At 39.7% G+C, this 18,159-nt stretch overlaps 1 protein-coding gene across 1 annotated transcript; it reads left to right on the top strand.

The window, feature by feature from the left end:
• Positions 1-566: 566 nt before the first annotated feature.
• cavin2a (caveolae associated protein 2a) lies at positions 567-16,668 on the top strand. Its single transcript, XM_026932051.3, has 2 exons — positions 567-1,292; positions 15,274-16,668. Exons 1-2 carry the CDS (start codon positions 771-773, stop codon positions 16,135-16,137), a joined length of 1,386 nt encoding a protein of 461 aa, XP_026787852.1. The 5' UTR covers positions 567-770; the 3' UTR covers positions 16,138-16,668.
• Positions 16,669-18,159: the final 1,491 nt, after the last annotated feature.

The following is an 18,159-nucleotide window of genomic DNA, read 5'->3' as shown; positions in this document are numbered from 1 at the left end:
TTATGTTAGACAAGAATTCTTCACATTTGCATTTGTGTTTTAGCACTAAAGAATGCAACGGGACACACTTCACAATGCTAGCACTATTTTTGATATAACCTAGTTATAGCTAGTTTGCTCACAGGGAGTGTGTGTATAAGAGAGAGCAGGATGGGAATATGAGAATGTGTGTGATTAGGGATCGTCCTGGCATGGTGCCAGGGGCAAAGATGAACTCACTGTGCAAATATTAATATCCACATTTTCAATTGTCAGTGTTGTCTAATCTGGGAGATGAATAGAACATTAGAGGTAAAAGCGGAAACATACACAGAACTGTGCATCTTTGGTCTGGTTAGTGTATATGCAGTGGAAATCATTATATCATCTGCTACCTAACACAGCATCACACTCACACATTACAGCCATTTCCTATCTGTCCCTCACACACACACACACACACACATACACACACACACACACACACACACATTGCCACTCCAGCTTGCTTTACACCAATGGGCCGGACTAGCTACTAGGCAACCTGGCTCCTCCTCTGGGTGTGTGGGGAGTTTTTAAGTGGTGTGTCGGGAATGTTGTTGTGTTCGGGAGACGTGGGAGGCAGTGAAGCACGTCCATGTGACAGACAAACTGAAATAGAAGCAGCCAGTCTTCCTCCAAGTAGAGTTCACAGGTGAAGCTAAACGAGTAGCAGGAGCCATTACACCTCCATCTGAAACTCAGGTCAGAAATCTTAAAGTAGGATCCAGACTTTCACCAGACCCTCCAAAATGGGCGAAGATGCTGCTCGAGCTGATCAAAGCTCATCCACCCTGCCTGCTCCAGCCAACTCTGATTCCTCCACTGCTCCAGCAGGGGATGCCCAGGATCTCTTCATCCCCAGTTCAACTCCTACCTCCCCGACTCACACACTCACCCGCCTGAGTAACAAATCTCCAACCAGCCCAACAGGCACTGGAAACCAGGTGAGTGCCATCACGGTGGTGGCACTGCTTGACCAGCTGGTGGTGATGATCGAGGCCGTGCAGGAGAACCAGCGGCGCATGGAGAAACGCCAGGCTGACCTGGAGGGCACCGTGCGGGCCGTGCAGTCCGACTTGACTCGCCTAAGCAAGAGCCATACGGTTACCTCTGGTGGTGTCAACAAGCTGCTCGAGCGTTCACGCAAGACTGGCATCTACGTCAAAGAAGTGCGCGAGCGTCTTGATCGCCAGAGTGGCCAAGTAAAGCGTCTGGAGGCCAACCATGCCCACCTGCTCAAGAGGAATCACTTCAAGGTGCTCATTTTCCAGGTAAGCTCTGGTCCTACTCATGGATAAATGATTTGGGGGACTCTGGGTATTTGGCTTGAATTGTGAAATAATTGTGAAATGTAGTCTAAAATACCCAATATATATTTAATTCTTATCTTATTCATTATCTTGACAATATTTATGGAAAGAGGCACCTAAAAGACCTTCTCATACTTGGGGATCTTCCTCATAGCAGGTGTGTAAAAGTGCACAAGCGTAAAGACACATGAAGGACATGGAGGCCATGTGAGAGAGACTAAAAACTAATTATTACAAAGACCAGTCTAAATGTGTGTCATTTTATTTAAACAGAACACAAGGGTTAAATGTATGACTGGTGCAGCAAATAACCCACTAATAAGGTAACAGCAAAAGAAGAATACATTTATATGAATAAATTCATATTATATAGTAAAGTATTACAAAGCATAGGTAGTGCTGAGTGGTGTGTAATATAACTAACTAAGTCGTAAAGTTTAATCCAAAATGGATGGCTTGTGAACAGCAGCAGGTGGTGAGGAGGTTTGTGCGTGTGTGCGTGTGTGTGTGTGTGTGTGTGTCAGAGAGAGTTAAAAAGTGTGTCCGTGCGTGTGAAACCCATAGAGAGTTGATTACAGAGAATCCATAAGTAATAGCCTCTCCACAGTTCTCACATTTATCATCTTCACCTTTGGCAAAATGAATGAATAGCCACGGCATGTTTACTTTACACTTTCTCTAACTGAAAATGACTAACTGAAGCCATGGATGTAAGGTGTGCTCCCTCAACCAGCTTAGCAGCCTAGTGGGTGTGTTTGGTTTGGGCTAATCCTTGTAATCCAAAGGAGAGGTTTATTGTATGTTTAATGCACTGCTCTATTATGTATGTTAAAAAAAAAAATGTGTTATACTATTTTACTTTTTTGAAGGGTGGATTGTGTTGACCAGCACTGCAAACAGCAAGCTTTCCTTTTTCAGCCCATCCAATTGCCTTGGGGTTAGCTGCTAGTTGATAAGCATGCTAGCATAATGGCTTTTTTCTTGTGGGAGCATGTAGGAGTTTGGAGCAACAGAAAAACATCCAGCAGTGTGGGAGTAGCTGTCAATATGCACGTTGATTAATGTAAATTTTAATAGCATGTTTTAGTTGCTTAAGGATATGCATGGGGACTCAGATTTATATTCAAGCACCAATTTAACCTTGATCTTACCAAAGAATGTTACAGAAAATCAGCATCTATTTCTTGAGTCGTTAACTAAGGTGGTTGATGATATCTATTGTCTGAGCACAGGTTGTTTAGTGAGCTACATTCTGCCAATACTGTTGCTGTTATTAAGACTGTTTTCTTCATTATTGTGTACCACATCGGCTCAGAGGTTTTCTTGGTATTTAATATCTCTTTTCTAGAGTGGATGTAGCCTGTAAATTGCGACTAAACCTGTGTTCCAGAGTGTTTAAAAATGGCAATCATGCTAAATGCTATAATTCAGGTAGGAAGGCGGGAAGCAGAGGGTGGGGCTGTTCACAGGTTATCACCCCTGGCATTTATGAATTCCTGCACAGCTCTGTGTGAAGGCAGGTGGAGTTTCTAGAGCCTCTAACATTGACATTTGCATCCACCAAAAGCCATGTTAGAGCTTGTATGGACATGCTGGAGCAGGAGCTGTACCGCTGCAGGCTGGAATTTTTGTACAGTTCCTTTCCTGGGTTACACAGGAAAAAAATATTCTGGAATTACGTGGAAAAGATTATTTAGAGTCTTGTGCAAGTTTGCAAAAGATTCACCAAGCGTAATATAACATCAGAGACAAACATCTTTATGATTGCAGTCAAAATTCTTTGCAGTTTATTGCCATGGCCAGTCCACGTGCTTAGACCTCTTTTGATTTTAGTCAAGCTTGCAGATAACTGTCTGGTAATGTGGGTAACACTCCAAATGTTATGTCAGTGCCCTTACAACTGAGAAATCAACCTTCTAGCCTTTACACTGGTGGATATCTGTGCAGCCCTGAACAGCCATTTATAAAATTAAATTCAGAATAACTTAGACTGACCTGAGAAATCGAGGACGCCCAATACCAGTCCTTGGCCCAGGGTCCAGTTTGGAGTGTTTTTTTTTAATTTCTCCTAATTCAACTTATTAGTCAATTACCAGTGGTGTGTTGGAGGAGTGAAATCACCAAACTGTGCTGCACTCTGGCTCTGCAGGAGTGCAGTTGGACACCGCTGCTGTAACTGAAAGCTTTTATTTAATATCATAGGTTTGGTCACAGTTGGTGCTAAAGCCTACACTAGAGTCTAGTCAGAACAATTACCAGTGCTGCTAAAGTTAACTAGATAGTGGTATCTAACCGGTGTTGCAAAACAAAAACTAAAAATGTCATCCATTCAATATTTAATTGCTTATTAATCAATTAGTTAATTACAAAACTCAACAAAAGTTGAAAGTCTTTTCCATGTTGTAAAGCTCTGGTTGCAGTTGGTCAGTGTGTGTGTGTGTGTGTGTGTGAGTGAGTGAGTGTGTGAGTGAGTGAGTGAGTGTGAAGCTGAAGCTGTTATCAGTGGGGTGTGTATTGAGCTACTGTTCACGGTTTGTCTACACATGGCACAATGGTGGCTTGCACACACTTCTACTCTTACAATACCAGACCAGGTGTGGTTGTATTAGGTGTGTTCATGTCACACCAGGTGAGAGGCTACAAATGGAAATGGGCAAGTCATGCGCAGCAATTTAGTGGCTTTATCATTGCTTCATGTGTTACAATTATATTTTAGAAAATATTTTAGTAGATTATGTCCAAACCATACAACTCTCATTATAGCAGCTGCCAGCAGTCTGTACTCTAGAAGAGCCGATATTTAAAACACAGTTAGTGTTTTATCTGAAAGTCAATGTTTCTTGAAAATAAGCTGGTCTGAGATACATTTTTGCACATATTTGTGGGGTTTTTTTTCATTCAGTGTCCAGTTTGTGCCTCAAAGAAATAAACATAGCTATTTTTTTTCCTTTCTTTGTGGCTAATGTAAGTATAGGTCACAGTAGAACACACACACACACACACACACACACACACATACACACACACCCGTCTTCACCACCGTGGTTTGCAGCATTGTGCATTCTGCATGCTTTGGTAGAAGGTGAGTTTAAAAGAAAAAGAAAGGGTGTGTGTGTGTGTGTGTGTGTGTGTGCATGGTAAGTGATAGGTCTGTCGTTCTCCTTAACACGTTCTAACGAGCCCTCACAATTAGTAAAGGACTATAATTACTGTGTTTGTTTGTGCTCATCCTGCACTCTCCCTTCCGTCATAGATTTCTATTTTCAGTTTCGTGTTTTTCCCGCCACTGCTCTTGACTGCCACTATATTCTGCCTTTAAACATATATATGTATCACCATCATTAATTCATTCATTCACTCATCTTCAGTAACCACTTTATCGTGGTGGATCTGGAGTCTATCCTCAGAATACTGGATTCAGTACACCCTGGATGGGACACCAGTCCATCACAATGCACAATGCACACACACACACACACACACACACACACACACACTCACACACACTCACTCACACCTATGGCAATTTTCCATATTGACGTGTTTTTGCTATTTGCACATTCTAATTATTGGTGATTTTTTTTATGTGTAAATCACTACTTAAATTATGGGATGTGTAAAGGAGTTTTCTCTGGTGAAGACATGTTACGACAATATGATCCACTGGCCTGGCTTTAAGTCCTTATACATTTTAGTAGAACATTTACATTTAATGATGTTATATATTACAACGTGTAAATGAGGGGAAAAAAACAAATAAGGGTTAACGAATCTCAAGGGGTTTTGTATTTTTGCATACACCGAGTACTACGGCAAAGTGGTCTTTTTGGAGTAACACTAAAATGGTCAAAAAATGCAGCTGATACTGATACCTGATTAATTGATTCTAAGGGTAAGATTTGAGCTAGACGTTGAGCTCGTGTTTGTACAACTTCATCCATAAAAAATTTAACAAAATCTGACGTGTGTGATTTTTTTTATGAGATCTTGTTGAGTGAGTGAGTGAAAATGAGTTCCTTTTCATTCATTTTCAAAGCTTGACTACAAATATACAAATTTGGTCCATATTGCTATAAAAAAACTGCTAGTCACTTATTAACAGGATAAAATGATTCACTTTCATAGGAAAAAACAGCACATCTAAGCAAACACTGTATTTTTTTAAATACAGACGTTTCTAGTTGAACAGTTACATCACGTGCTTTTTACTTTGACCGTTGTTGTTGCTACCTCTGGGACCAGTAGATCAGGTTGTTATGGTATTTTCTGTGGGTGTGTATTGTCTGTACTTACAGTTTGTTGCTATTTGTAATTTGGCTTTTGGCAATTAAGTCACAACGAAGGACGTAAATTGTGGGAATGTTGATGACTCCGCTGGGTCGCTGCAAAAGGAAATTCTCTGATAGCTTCTGTTTATAAGAACATCCTATCATGTGTGTTACTGCAACAGAGCAGACTCTTAACAAAACACATTCAGGCTAATCTATTTTGAACAAAAACTTACCAGCTAACCACAAAATGCACTCGTGCACGTATATTCTCAGTGAGAATTTGTGAGTGATGTTCTTTTTTAAAAGAAAAGACATTCATTTTAAGTACGCAAGTCTATTTTTGTTGCATCTCCAATTTGTTTACCTTCACAGAACCCACAGTTACTGTTAAATTCCTCAGAATACAACAAACTTCAACAGAGCGTAACGACTTGGCACCGTAGTGTTCTTTCAAAGAACATACTACTCACAATCTCTAGAAATGAACGCATAAATAGCACAAATATGTTTCTTTCGCCTGATCAGACTCTTTAGGAGTACTGAAAATATATTGAGCTCTCAATATTTTGATACCTTTTTTCTGAGTTCACAATTATAGTGTGGAACAAGGAGAAAAGTTTTTTACATTTGTATATTCATTCCTATTCTCTCAACAATTTGTTTGTGCTTGGCGACTTCTTATCTCACTCCCAGAGCTCCAAGGCAAGCTGGGTTTCACCCCCAGAGAGAAAGTAAGAAAGAGAGAGAGAGAGGTTACTATATGTGGCTCCAGTGAAATGTTAAGTGGAAAAAGAAAGCAAACTCAAAAAAAAATCAAAATTGATAGGAAGAGAGAAATAAAGAAACATGGCCTACTATAAAGCATGAGGTGAAGATTAGGGAGAGTGTGCAGGTGCACTAAGAGAAGAGAGCGATCATAAAAGAGCAGCTAAGGGGAGACGAGAGGAGGCAGAAACAATGGAAAAACAAAGTAATGTTAAAAAAAAAAGTGTGTCCCTGCTCAGGCCTCATCTCACTTACCCGATTCAGATTCGTCAGCTCCGTTCCTTATCTCACTCTTATCTCATGGCTTTCGGCAGTTAGGTAGAAAGGTATCAATTGAGAATACAACAAAGCAAACATTAAAGCACAATGTGTGTTTATTCATGGATCGACTATTAATCTGGAGGTCTGTAATATGAGCGCTAGTCACGCATTTGCTAAAAGGCTGAAAACAAGCCCTGTTTTGATGGTTTGGAGTTAAATTGGAATTAAATTTACTGACACACTGAGATATTTTTGGATGTTGCAAGCAAGCTCTGGTTAAACCTATGATGTCAATGCAACCTCACAGAAATCAGAAAAACAAACCTGCTTTAGTAATTTGTTACGATTACATCATCAGTATTTGGTGCATTGCCGATGTGATTTAATCATGTCCTCGGGGCTGTTAGATTATTAGAAGTTTATTTATTAAGCACAATAACACAACAGCATTCAGCCATAGTGCTCTACAGCAAGGTTAATGTATTTCCAATAATTTGCTCAAAACACCAAAAAAAAATAGTTGAGACAGAGAGCCGTATGTCCAACCCCACACACACACACACACACACACACACACACACACCATAAAGGTTAATTTATCTGAGGTGGTATAATTAGCATGACTCATTGTGTACTTAATATAGCCAAGCCTTTAAGCAAAGTAGCCAGAGAGAAGCTGGAGAGTTCCTGTCCTGCTCTGGTGATAGTGACTCAGCGGCCACCGGTGGATTTGTAAATGAACAACCATTTCCTTAAACCTAAAAAGACACCATAAATCTAACATGGCAAGTGCATTACCGTGTACTAATGCTAAAACTAGCAACACACAATTCTGTCCAGAGATCAAATAAAATTGAATAGGCTCCAAAAGACAGTGGTTAAACACTCTCTGTGGTTAATCACAGTGGTTAAAAAAGATACTAAGCTGTCAGCAGTGGCATCCTTTTGTACATTTAGCATGTACCTTTCACCTGGAAAAGTGGGTGTATTGTGTTTTTTATAACTCATTCGTAGGGCATAAGAGCACTACTGTACCACTCCAGTGATGTAGTTTAGTACCTTCTTTTCTGAGAGTGAAGGATACAAGGAGCAGCAAGAGTGCAGATAGCAATGAGTGCTAAAACACTGAGACATTACAGACATAGCTCTTAAAAATTAAAAATTAGGAGGAGTTACGGTTAAACCCTGAAGTCGTTTTTCTATTACAGCACAGCTAAAAGTGTTTTTATCTCATTCCATGGCAATTTGCCAACAATTACAATATTTTAATTGATTTTAAACCAGCACTTCGTACCTTTTATCCATTTATAGTTACATTTATTGTTATGGAACATCCACTAGACAAGTTAGTTCCTGTTATCACTTCCATTAGAGCAGCTAGAAACAGTCATCTCTCACCAGCTTCTCTTTCTTGAAGGTAATAACGTGAAAAAACACAGCTTGCCATGTTATAGAGAAATCACAAAGTCCTCTGTTCTGAAACAAAATAGCTTTACCTCTAACTTTTAGGAAGTGCTGACACTGGAGACTCCTTCCTTACATCACCATATCAATGATTAAGCATGTTGTAATTTAGAAAGAATATGTATAGATCATATGAATACCATATACCATACAAGCGCCTGTGTTCATTGATACTACAGAAATAATAATGCATTAATTCATTAATATAAACCTGTTATAGAAACTTAATCAACAGCTTCCGACCAATCAGATTTCAGAATTCAACAGCACTGTGGTATAAGTATTTCAGACCACACTAAATGTTGCAGTCATTCAACGGGTCTCAGTTCGATAGCAGATAAACACCATCCACAGTTTGCACTGTACTCACCTGCAGTACAAAGGATTTGAGGCTTTTATATAAGGTACTTTTGCACAGTGTCTCTCTGTTCTAGCCAGCTGGCTGTGTGCTTTCTTGTCTTGGAAAGATGCCATTGATTTTCTGAACATCTATCAAGAGCATGCAACAGATGGTTGAACACATTTTTTTGTGTTTGCTGGTATCTTTTTGTGTCCAAAACCTGAAATGTAGTCTGTGTGAGTAGAGCATCATGGGAAAGGTTCATGAAGGAAAGGCTCAGTCCAACCAGAAGGAAGTCTTCATCCTTCCTTCCTCACATGTGGTGACACATTATACATCCATAGTATTACTTTTTTTTTTTTTTTGCATAGTTGTGACAAGCCTTTGTTGGTTTTGCAGTAGCCCTGTCCTGAGCCAAAATCCTTGGCAATGTCTGTTGACTAAAAAGGAATTAGATAATATGCAATGTGCAATCCAAGTTGTGGTTGCTTGGAGGTTTAACACAATATTTCATGTGATTTTTCTATTAAAACAAACAAACACAATGGCTCGATCTTTCGGTTAGTCAAAGTACATGCAGATGAATCAGCATTGCTTTCCAAGTCAAATATTAGCAGGGAGAGGCTTTTAATGTGCTGGGTTTTTTTTGTTTTTTTTTTCTTTTCAGAATGAGTTCATGTGCAATGCAGAGAAAAATATAATGATGATTTCCCATCAATATTGGCTCTACATATTATACTATAATAATATAATATAATAGTAGCCCTTTTCCTACACAGGGGGCCAAAAGGCAGTTGAACATAATCCTAAATATAATAATGAAGGTGAATATAAAAACTCTAATTAATGTGGACAGTCAGTACTGTAGCATAATGTGTTATGTTACGTTGACAATGATAACATGACAATGTGCTCAAGATCAGAGCCAAAGCACCAGAAAATGTTCTTTTCCACTTAAGTGTATACACATATTACATTTTTATATTAATCTGCTATACATTTGTACATAAATCTGGGACTAACTGCTTTTTGGTTTAAGGGTAAAGTAAACGTATACAGTATTTACACACATAAAAACTGTCATAGGTCGACATTTTTTCGAATCCTTCTTTTCTTGCATTGACAAATTGTGTGAATGCAAAGTCTGTTTCATCAGCTCGTCCATATTTCAGTAGGATCTTGAGTTTTGTCACTGGTTTAAGTGCAGAATTGCAGTCGCAGCACAAACCTCCCCCAGATAAATCTGGTCCTTCCTGTGGAACCACCTTTAATGACATTTTCCTATATTGTTCTTTTACATTTGCTTTTCCTCTGCTTCATTCTTGTTTTTTTTTCCCCTTTCACTACCATTGTCTTGTCCTCCCCCATGCACATATATCTTTCTTCCACCCATGATGTTTCCACTCTAATAAGTCTGAGGCCTCCACTGGGGTGCATTAAGTATCTGGGCTCTGATTACACGTTGAAGCAGGGGTACAAGCATGTGACACAATGTTTTCAAAGACATACACTCTTTGTCTTGCTCTCGACAACTGCCCACCCCTTTTCCGTCTCACAATCCTGTAGTGCACTTGCTTAAAGGTCAGAATCTAAATGGCACATGCCTGAATTTATCAAACTAACAAATAGTTCATGAGAAGAATCTAAACTCGGGTTATCAGGTATATGCTATTTACACAGATGATATAAAATCCTCATTGTATTTCAAAATGTGTACCTTTAGTGCACTCTGAAAAGAAAATAAATGCAAATACAAGTACTCAACATGTGTTAATGCTAATTTCATTATCTATAAGGCAACGTGTTAATTTGCTCTATATGATGATGAGTTTTATTCATTCAGAATAAAAGCAGCTTTTCAGCTTTTCTGTTCTACTGCTGGAGAGTGAATGTAAAAGTAAAGACTTCACTATATACAGAAAACTGCTTTAAAAACAACTTGGATATTAAATTTTGAACATGCTCAGAAATGCTCACTAAACCTTTAGACCAGTCATACATTTTGTGTTTCAGTTCTTATCAGTACAGAAATCTGGTCATTCAGCCGCAGGTTGGTGTGTGTCATCAGTCTATTTGTGCTGAAAATATGATATTAACACCTCATACCTATTTGAAATAGGGCATTTTTATTGATTGTCAAAACTACATATGCAAAACGGGCGTAGAGCTGTGAGGGTTATGATGTGATGTATATGAATCAGCATAGTGCGCCATGAATCCGGCCTGTAAGGGAAGCTGCCACTTCAAAAAGCCACCTCATTTACATTTTGCTAAAAAACCACCTCAAGTATTTGGTGGAAAATGTTTTGCTAAGAAAAATCAAGCTTTATGGTGCAAATGCAGAATGGTACAGTTGGTGAAAATCTGATCCAGCCCATCCAGCTCGTACTGCATGGTCATTTGTCATGACAGAAATGAAGGATATAAGCAAAACAGATACAAATTATATATACAAATAGAAAGAAAACTTGCAGACCTCAGCAGTGAGGTGAATACTGTGAGGTGAAACTGTACAATGACTGTATATATTGATATGGTGTTGAGAATCTTGTATAGAAGAACAGTTACTTTTAAGCTTTTAAGCTTTTACCAGAAACTAAATTCAGACAATTTATTGAAATGATCTACAAACATAATGTGGCACTCTCCTTAAAGGCATTTGACAAAATATGTACGTCTTATATATACACGATATACATGACTAAATCCATGATTCCCAACGTGAGGTCCTGGGACACTCATGTGTCTATGAAGCATAGACAGGGGGTTCTGCATTTTTTTGAGTGATGGAACTCACTGTACTCACCACTGTCAAAGCTAATGGGCTTAATATAAATATCAACAACTTAAAAACAAGCAGTCCTATAAATAATGTCAACCTAAGGAGTTCTGAGCTCTTTGGCTTTATATTCCAATAACTAGATTATGTTCATAAAATAAATCGGTACTGATGGAGGTCGGTGGAATTTCTTTTTTCTTTTTTTACAGTTAAAGGGGTCCCTGAAAGGTCCTGATTTAAGTGACGGCATTCAATGGGAGGCTGGAAGAGTTTGCAAAAGAATGGTGTCTGGTTCAGGTGTGTGAAATGGACACCATTTCTGCACTGAAATAAGTGATATACTGTATTTAAAGTCTTGGTGTGATTTTCTAACTGTTGGACTGACTTTCCAGCTCTTTCCAATGGGTGGTAAAGTCCCAATTGTGTGTCGTAGCATGCTCATATATCAGCTACGTAGTAGCTCATTGTACCCTCTTGCTCTCAGGTTGAGGCCTGACTTGAAACAGTGTTTCATTTGGAGCCAGACTTGGATTGTGTGAAATGTGACACTTAATGCTCGCCTCCTCCTCTCTTGTTTTCTTTCTCTCTCATTAAAGCAGACCTCGTAGTTCCTCATTCATCTCGGATGAGTGTAAACTTATGAACTGTGCAAAGCGGTTAAAAATGCAGCAAAGGTATGTTGTTCTTCAGCCCATAGAAACTTTGAAACGTGCATTTGTTCATGTTTTATCCCCCATGAAAATTAGTTGGAAAACAGTTGAACGACACTAAGCCTCAGCTCAGGTTTTGGTTTCATCTTGTTTATGAGTCAGATGAGTGCCTCTGTGTCTCAGTGCACTAAAGCCAGCGGCAGTGGAGAAAAACTGGTTTACCCAGAATGCATGCTGGTTTGGACTGGAATTGAGCCTTTGGGGGATTCGTTGCACAAAAGTCTTGTGGTACAACAGGAGAAATTGAAAAGCTCTCAAACTAGTACATTAGTCTTCGTCTGAGCCCAGAAATCTGCAATTCGTAAAGCAAGCCCTGTCACAAATGGCCAAGAAAGAATGTGAACTGTTTAAAGGATTTAAGTCATGCACAACATGACAAAAATTCTTCAATGTTCACAGTGGTGCCATAATAAACGCAGAGCATGGAGCAGAAGGTGTGTAAAGTTCTTTCACGATGTCTCAATTCTTGTTTTTGGCCCTGAATCTACATGATGGCAGAAAAACAAGAGAAAAAAAATAAATAAAGAATGGGATCATCTCTATCTTCATTTAAATTTGAATAACAAATGAAGCTTGCATAAAAGCTGTAACAGATTGTTGTTTTAGATTCGAATAACACATCTTTTAGCCTGGATTATTTGCACAGGTGCACTTGTGCTGCTTTTTAAAATCATGCCTCATACATAATAAAATAAAATACACAGCAACCCTTCAATTAGGTCATGCATGGATAAAACTCTTCTCTTTGATCTAGGGAGCAAAGGACTTTTGCCATATTTTTTAAACCTTCTTGTGATCTGTCAAAGATCAGATCACATGCCTACACTCTTAGAAAATGTTGAACCCTTAAAGGTTCTTTAGTTTTCCTTCTGGGGGAATCCTTAAAGGTTCTTTGTAGATCCTCTCATTATCCAATGAGACATTTGTAGAGCCATTAATTATCTAATGAATGCTTTTTCTAGCAGTGCACCAAGTTACAAGATAGTTTAGCTACATTTTAGGCATGTTCTAGGCATGTTCTAGGTTCAAAAAGCACCAATACACACTTACCCATCTCACTTACCCAAGTAATACAGGTACTCTGAGCTAAAAGGGTTTTTCAAGGATGCTTTAGTGGATAATTAAGGGTTCATAACTTCCAAAAAGGTTCTTGTTTGGTATGTAAGTTTTCAGAAACAAAACTGGAAAAATAAATGCAACACATTTAAATGCACATAAACATGGCAGGCGCTGCATTGGAACATTTTCCTGAGCGAGTTCTCAAAGGTCTGCACATGTATATACATGTTTGCGCGTGTTTGTGGTGAGGAGGTTGATTTAGTGAGCAGGTGGGATTAGTGCAATTTTGCTCCACCCTACCCTCAGGATCAACCTACTCCTGTTTAAGTGAATATCTCTCATAGCATCACACACAATTTCTGTATTTTAACCTGGGGGTGAGAGATGCCACGTTATGTGTGCGTATGTATATGAGTGAGAAAGAGAGCTGCAGGGTGCCAGAGTCGGTACACGGTGTCAACGCAAATAGACTTATTAAGACAGAAAGAAACAGTCTGTACACCAAGCCGGCTGTGGTATCTGGCACCAAAATGTTAGCAGCAGATCCTTTAAGTCATGTAAGTTGTAACCCAAGTTCCTCCATGGGTTGGACTTGTTTGTCCAGCACATTCCACAGATGCTCAATCAGCTGAGATCTGGGGAATTTGGAGGCCACATCAACACCTTGAACTCTTTATCATGTTCCTCACACCTTTCCTGAAAGATTTTTGCAGTGTGGCAGGGTGCATTATCCTGCTGAAAGAGGCCACTGCCATTAGGGAATATTGTTGCCATGAAAGGGTGTACTTGGTCTGCAACAATGTTTAGGTAGGTGGAACGTGTTAAAGGAACATCCACATGAATGCCAGGACCCAAGATTTCCCAGCAGAACATTGCTCAGAGCATCACACTGCCTCTGCCGGCTTGCCTTCTTCCCATAATGCGTCCTGGTGCCATCTCTTCTCCAGATATCGACACACACACACCCAGATGTCCACATGACATAAAAGAAAACGTGACTCATCAGATCAGGCCACCTTCTTCCATTGCTCCATGCTCCAGTTCTGATGCTCACGTGCCCATTGTAGGAGCTTTCGGTGATGGACAGGGGTCAGCATGGGCTCTCTGACCGGGCTGCAGCTACACAGCCCCATACACAGCAAGCTGCGATGCACTGTATGTTCTGATACCTTTCTATCAGAGCCAGCATTAAGTTTTTCAGCAATTTGTGCTACAGTAGCTCTTCTATGTGATCGGACCAGACGGGCTAGTCTTCTCTCCCCACATGCATCAATGAGCCTTGGGCGCCCATGACCCTGTCGCCGGTTCACCAGTTGTCCTTCCTTGGACCACTTTTGGTAGGTACTAACCACTGCATACCAGGAACACCCCACAAGACCTGCTGTTTTGGAGATGAACTTACCCAGTTGTCTAGCCATCACAATTTGGCCGCTGTCAAAGTCATTCAGATCCTTACGCTTGCCCAACACATCAACTTCACATCACATTGTTCTTGCTTCCAACACATCATCTTCGAGAACTTACTGTTCACTTGCTGCCTAATATATCCCACCCCTTGACAGGTGTCATTGTAATGAGATAATCAATGTTATTCACATCACCTGTCGGTGGTTTATATACATACATACATACATGCATACATACATACATGACTTTTTTCCTCACTCTTTAGCAATATTTAGTGCCAGGCTGCAGGTGTGACTTCCCATGGTCTAGTGCACAGCATGCCGTAACAGAACCCTGTACTGCATGGAGCTTTCTCACTCTGCTCCAATGTTTCACTAATGTAAAGCCACTTTCAGGCTGTGCATTTAATCATGGTATTCATACAAAAAACTTTTTTAAAAGTGATATACACCTTTCACAGCATCAAGTACTGACATGACTTAGTGCTGCCTCTTTAGAACTTCTCTCTGGTTTTTCTTTTCTTTTTGGTTCTACATTTGCTTCTTTCCAGGGCAACACCCACAAAGATATTATATAACCATAAGGCAAGTCATAACAACCCACATTTATGCACCTTGTAAGAGGTTCCAGAAGGAATGTGTGGATCCATGTGTACACATACTGTTGATTCAGGGTCAGTTTCTACTCTGCCAATACTGGTCAGGGTCATTAAGGGCCAGAAAAATCTAATCCAGCAAGACAGAAACTTTAAGAGACATGAGTAGGTTGAAAAACATCTGAATTATTGTAAAAATATCTTGATGAAGATCTTCAATAACAGTTTATTTCATGTTTATCTAATGTTTACCTCATGTAGACCCCATCTATCTTTTTCTCTTCCTTGCAGGAGGACAATGAGATCCCCACCACATTGTTAACTAAGGAATCAACAGCAGATATAGCCTCAACCTCTGTTCAGGATGAGAGCGCTGCCTCTCCACGTGCTTCAATGATTGATCCCAATCACTCCCATGAGGAAGGACTGCAGACCATCAGCCTTTCCTCTGATGAAGAGGAGGGAGCAGCGAGCCCCCCACTGGACGGGAGCACATTGCCCGGCGAGGCGCATGAGGATGAGTTCCCAGGAGTGGGAAGTGATCGTCTGGAGTGGTCTCGCACTGACAAGTTTAAGCGATCCAGTCTGAAGAAGGTAGACAGCCTAAAGAAGGCTTTCTCACGCAGCAGCATTGAGAAGAAGATCAACAAGATTGTGCCCCCTGAGCGGCGCGAAAAGATCATGAAGAGCTTCTCTCCCGGCCATCCCAAAAGCCCAACCAGCAAGAGCTCGTCCTTTCGCGTCTCGCCCATGACTTTCAACGTCAAGAAGGTTCGAGATGGAGAAGGTGAGGCCACTCAGGCTGGCGTTGAAAATGCTACAGTGGAGGTGCCACCCATGGGGGGACCAGATGGTCAGCTACCAATGGCAGAGGTGCATAACGAAGAGGAAAAGATTAATGGGAAGGAGCACAGTCCATCCTCCACGGGCAGCGCAGATGGGGGCGCTTCAGTTACAGAAGATGCAGAGCTTGATAGTGGTCCCTCAGACAAGGTTGCAGAAGAAGAGGGGTTAAAGGAGCCCAATGAAGCTAATAATGGAGCTGATGCTCATGAGAATGGTGGTCATAATGTTGGCGATGAAGAGGAGGACAAGTCCATGTCTGCACCTGAATCTCCCCCGTCAGCTGCAGTAGCTATCCAGCAAGCGTCTTAGATTTACTAGCATTCCATCTATTGCGGAGATCTTGGCACGGGAGCAAACCATCTGTTCAAAGTCAGTTGTGTTATGTAAGAGCTTGTCTGATAGAAAACAGGGTACTTGTGTAAAAAGACTTTTTGTTTCCTTGAACCGGGCTCTACATGGTAATGGGTGAAAACTATTAAACAAACTGAATTTTGTCTTACCACAATTGATATGTTAAAATTGTTATAGCTCTATCATCTTGTATATAGTCTTAAACCCCTACTGCATGCAATCCTATATGTCACCTATTATTCTTCCCAATATACTGTTATAATAGATAATCAACTCAAGTGTGATTCCATAGAGTAATTAAGGGATTAAAAATATAGATTGAGAAATGCCCTTTTTCTGAAAAACCTGAGCTAAAATCAGTTACCTATGAGACACCAATGATATATTGTCTGATTTCCCCAAATATCGTTTACTGCTTTCAGAGCAAAATACATTTTTACCATAACTGATAACACTGAAAATTACTTTTAATAAAGTGTTTATCTGAGATTGTGGAGTAAGTAGCACATGTTTGTTTGAAACAATGGTTCTTCGCTTGGTTTACATACACTCATTAGAAAATTAGTAAATACAGTTTACAAACATAAAAATTGTCACAAATTAACTGCTTAGTTCTGTTTTTTTCACTCACTTTTTTGACAATATCAGCTAATTCATCAAATCGAAAAAGAGAGTAAAAAAATAACATCACATTGATTTTAAATATTGTTATATTGTGTACTTGAATTCCAGGGCGTGTCTCATAAAATAACAAGGCAGTACATTTGAGTGCATTTGCTTATTTCCAACATTATTGCTTGTATACTTGCCATATTGCAATAGTGACTTCTGTATTCATAAATATAATTTATAAGCAGTGTATAAACATGTCTACCTTAGCAGCTACAAGTCGCATAAAATTAAGAGGAGTGAGTGCACATTTTAACAGCAGTGTTGATTGTCCAAGGCTATCTTTTTAGCTTTTACAGTAATACAACTGTGATTATTCATTTTAAAATCCCTAATATATCATTTCTTTATCTAAATGATCATTAAAAACAGTACTGATAGAAACAGAGCCCTGCCCATGATTGGGGTTCCTCCTGTTGGCAGGTGTGTGTGTGTGTGTGTGTGTGTGTGTGTGTGTGTGCTCAGTTGAGTGTAAATAAGAGATGAAAGAAATGAGTCACTATTATTACTTTTATATCTGATTAACAAACACCAGTCATTTTAACGCTATGACCTAGTTACTCATTCATTCATTTATCTTCAGTAAGGGCTTTATCCTGTTAAGGTAAACGGTAGATGCCAATTCATCACAGAGATGCGTGCTCATATACACGCGCATTCACACACTTGTTCACACACTAGGGGCAATTTAGTGTAACCAATCCACCTACCAGCCAGTTTTTGGGAGGTCTGAAGAGGAAACCCACCTAGTTACTCTTAACGTCATCTTTGTAATAGAAATAGATTTTCAAATATGATTAAAAACATCATGCAAAGTTTAAAAAACAACATGTTCTTGGTCTAATATATGTTCAGAGAAGAAGGATGCTAACCTTCGCAAAGCAGGGATGCTTCCTAACTGGAATTGGGAAGTACCATTGGGAAGAACCGGGCACAGACGTGAACCAGGCGAGAAAAAAAAGCACATTCCTGATTCTGATAGATTGCTCCTCTACAGTGTATTTTCCATGGCATGAAGATGTGAGAGGTGGGGTCTGTCTATCCGAAGGGATTGATGGCATATTTTCCACCGGGAGGCCAGGCATGCTCTCTCAGCTGTTTGGCTTAGCAATGGTACAGTCATAATCATCACTGTTCATATCAGTAATCTTCGTCTGAAGGTTCATGTTATCATTGCAATAAATTATATACAGTAGAACTACATTTTTTACACTATGAATTTATAAATAGATACAACTCCATTATACAAATGCATAAACTATATCTAAATAATATTGCTGTAGAATTATTCATCATTAATATCTGTAATTA

The sequence above is a fragment of the Pangasianodon hypophthalmus genome, chromosome 5 (genome assembly GCF_027358585.1).
Source record: "Pangasianodon hypophthalmus isolate fPanHyp1 chromosome 5, fPanHyp1.pri, whole genome shotgun sequence".
Taxonomy (NCBI): domain Eukaryota; kingdom Metazoa; phylum Chordata; class Actinopteri; order Siluriformes; family Pangasiidae; genus Pangasianodon; species Pangasianodon hypophthalmus.
The sequence above is the reverse complement of the archived record's forward strand: the minus strand, read 5'-3'. Positions and strand labels throughout refer to the sequence as shown.

Excerpts from the sequence above, each read along its gene's own strand:
- cavin2a (XM_026932051.3), top strand. The coding sequence starts at position 771 with ATGGGCGAAGATGCTGCTCGAGCTGATCAAAGCTCATCCACCCTGCCT. Across the intron at positions 1,293-15,273 it reads TCAAGGTGCTCATTTTCCAG|GAGGACAATGAGATCCCCAC; the intron begins GTAAGCTCTGGT and ends TCTTCCTTGCAG.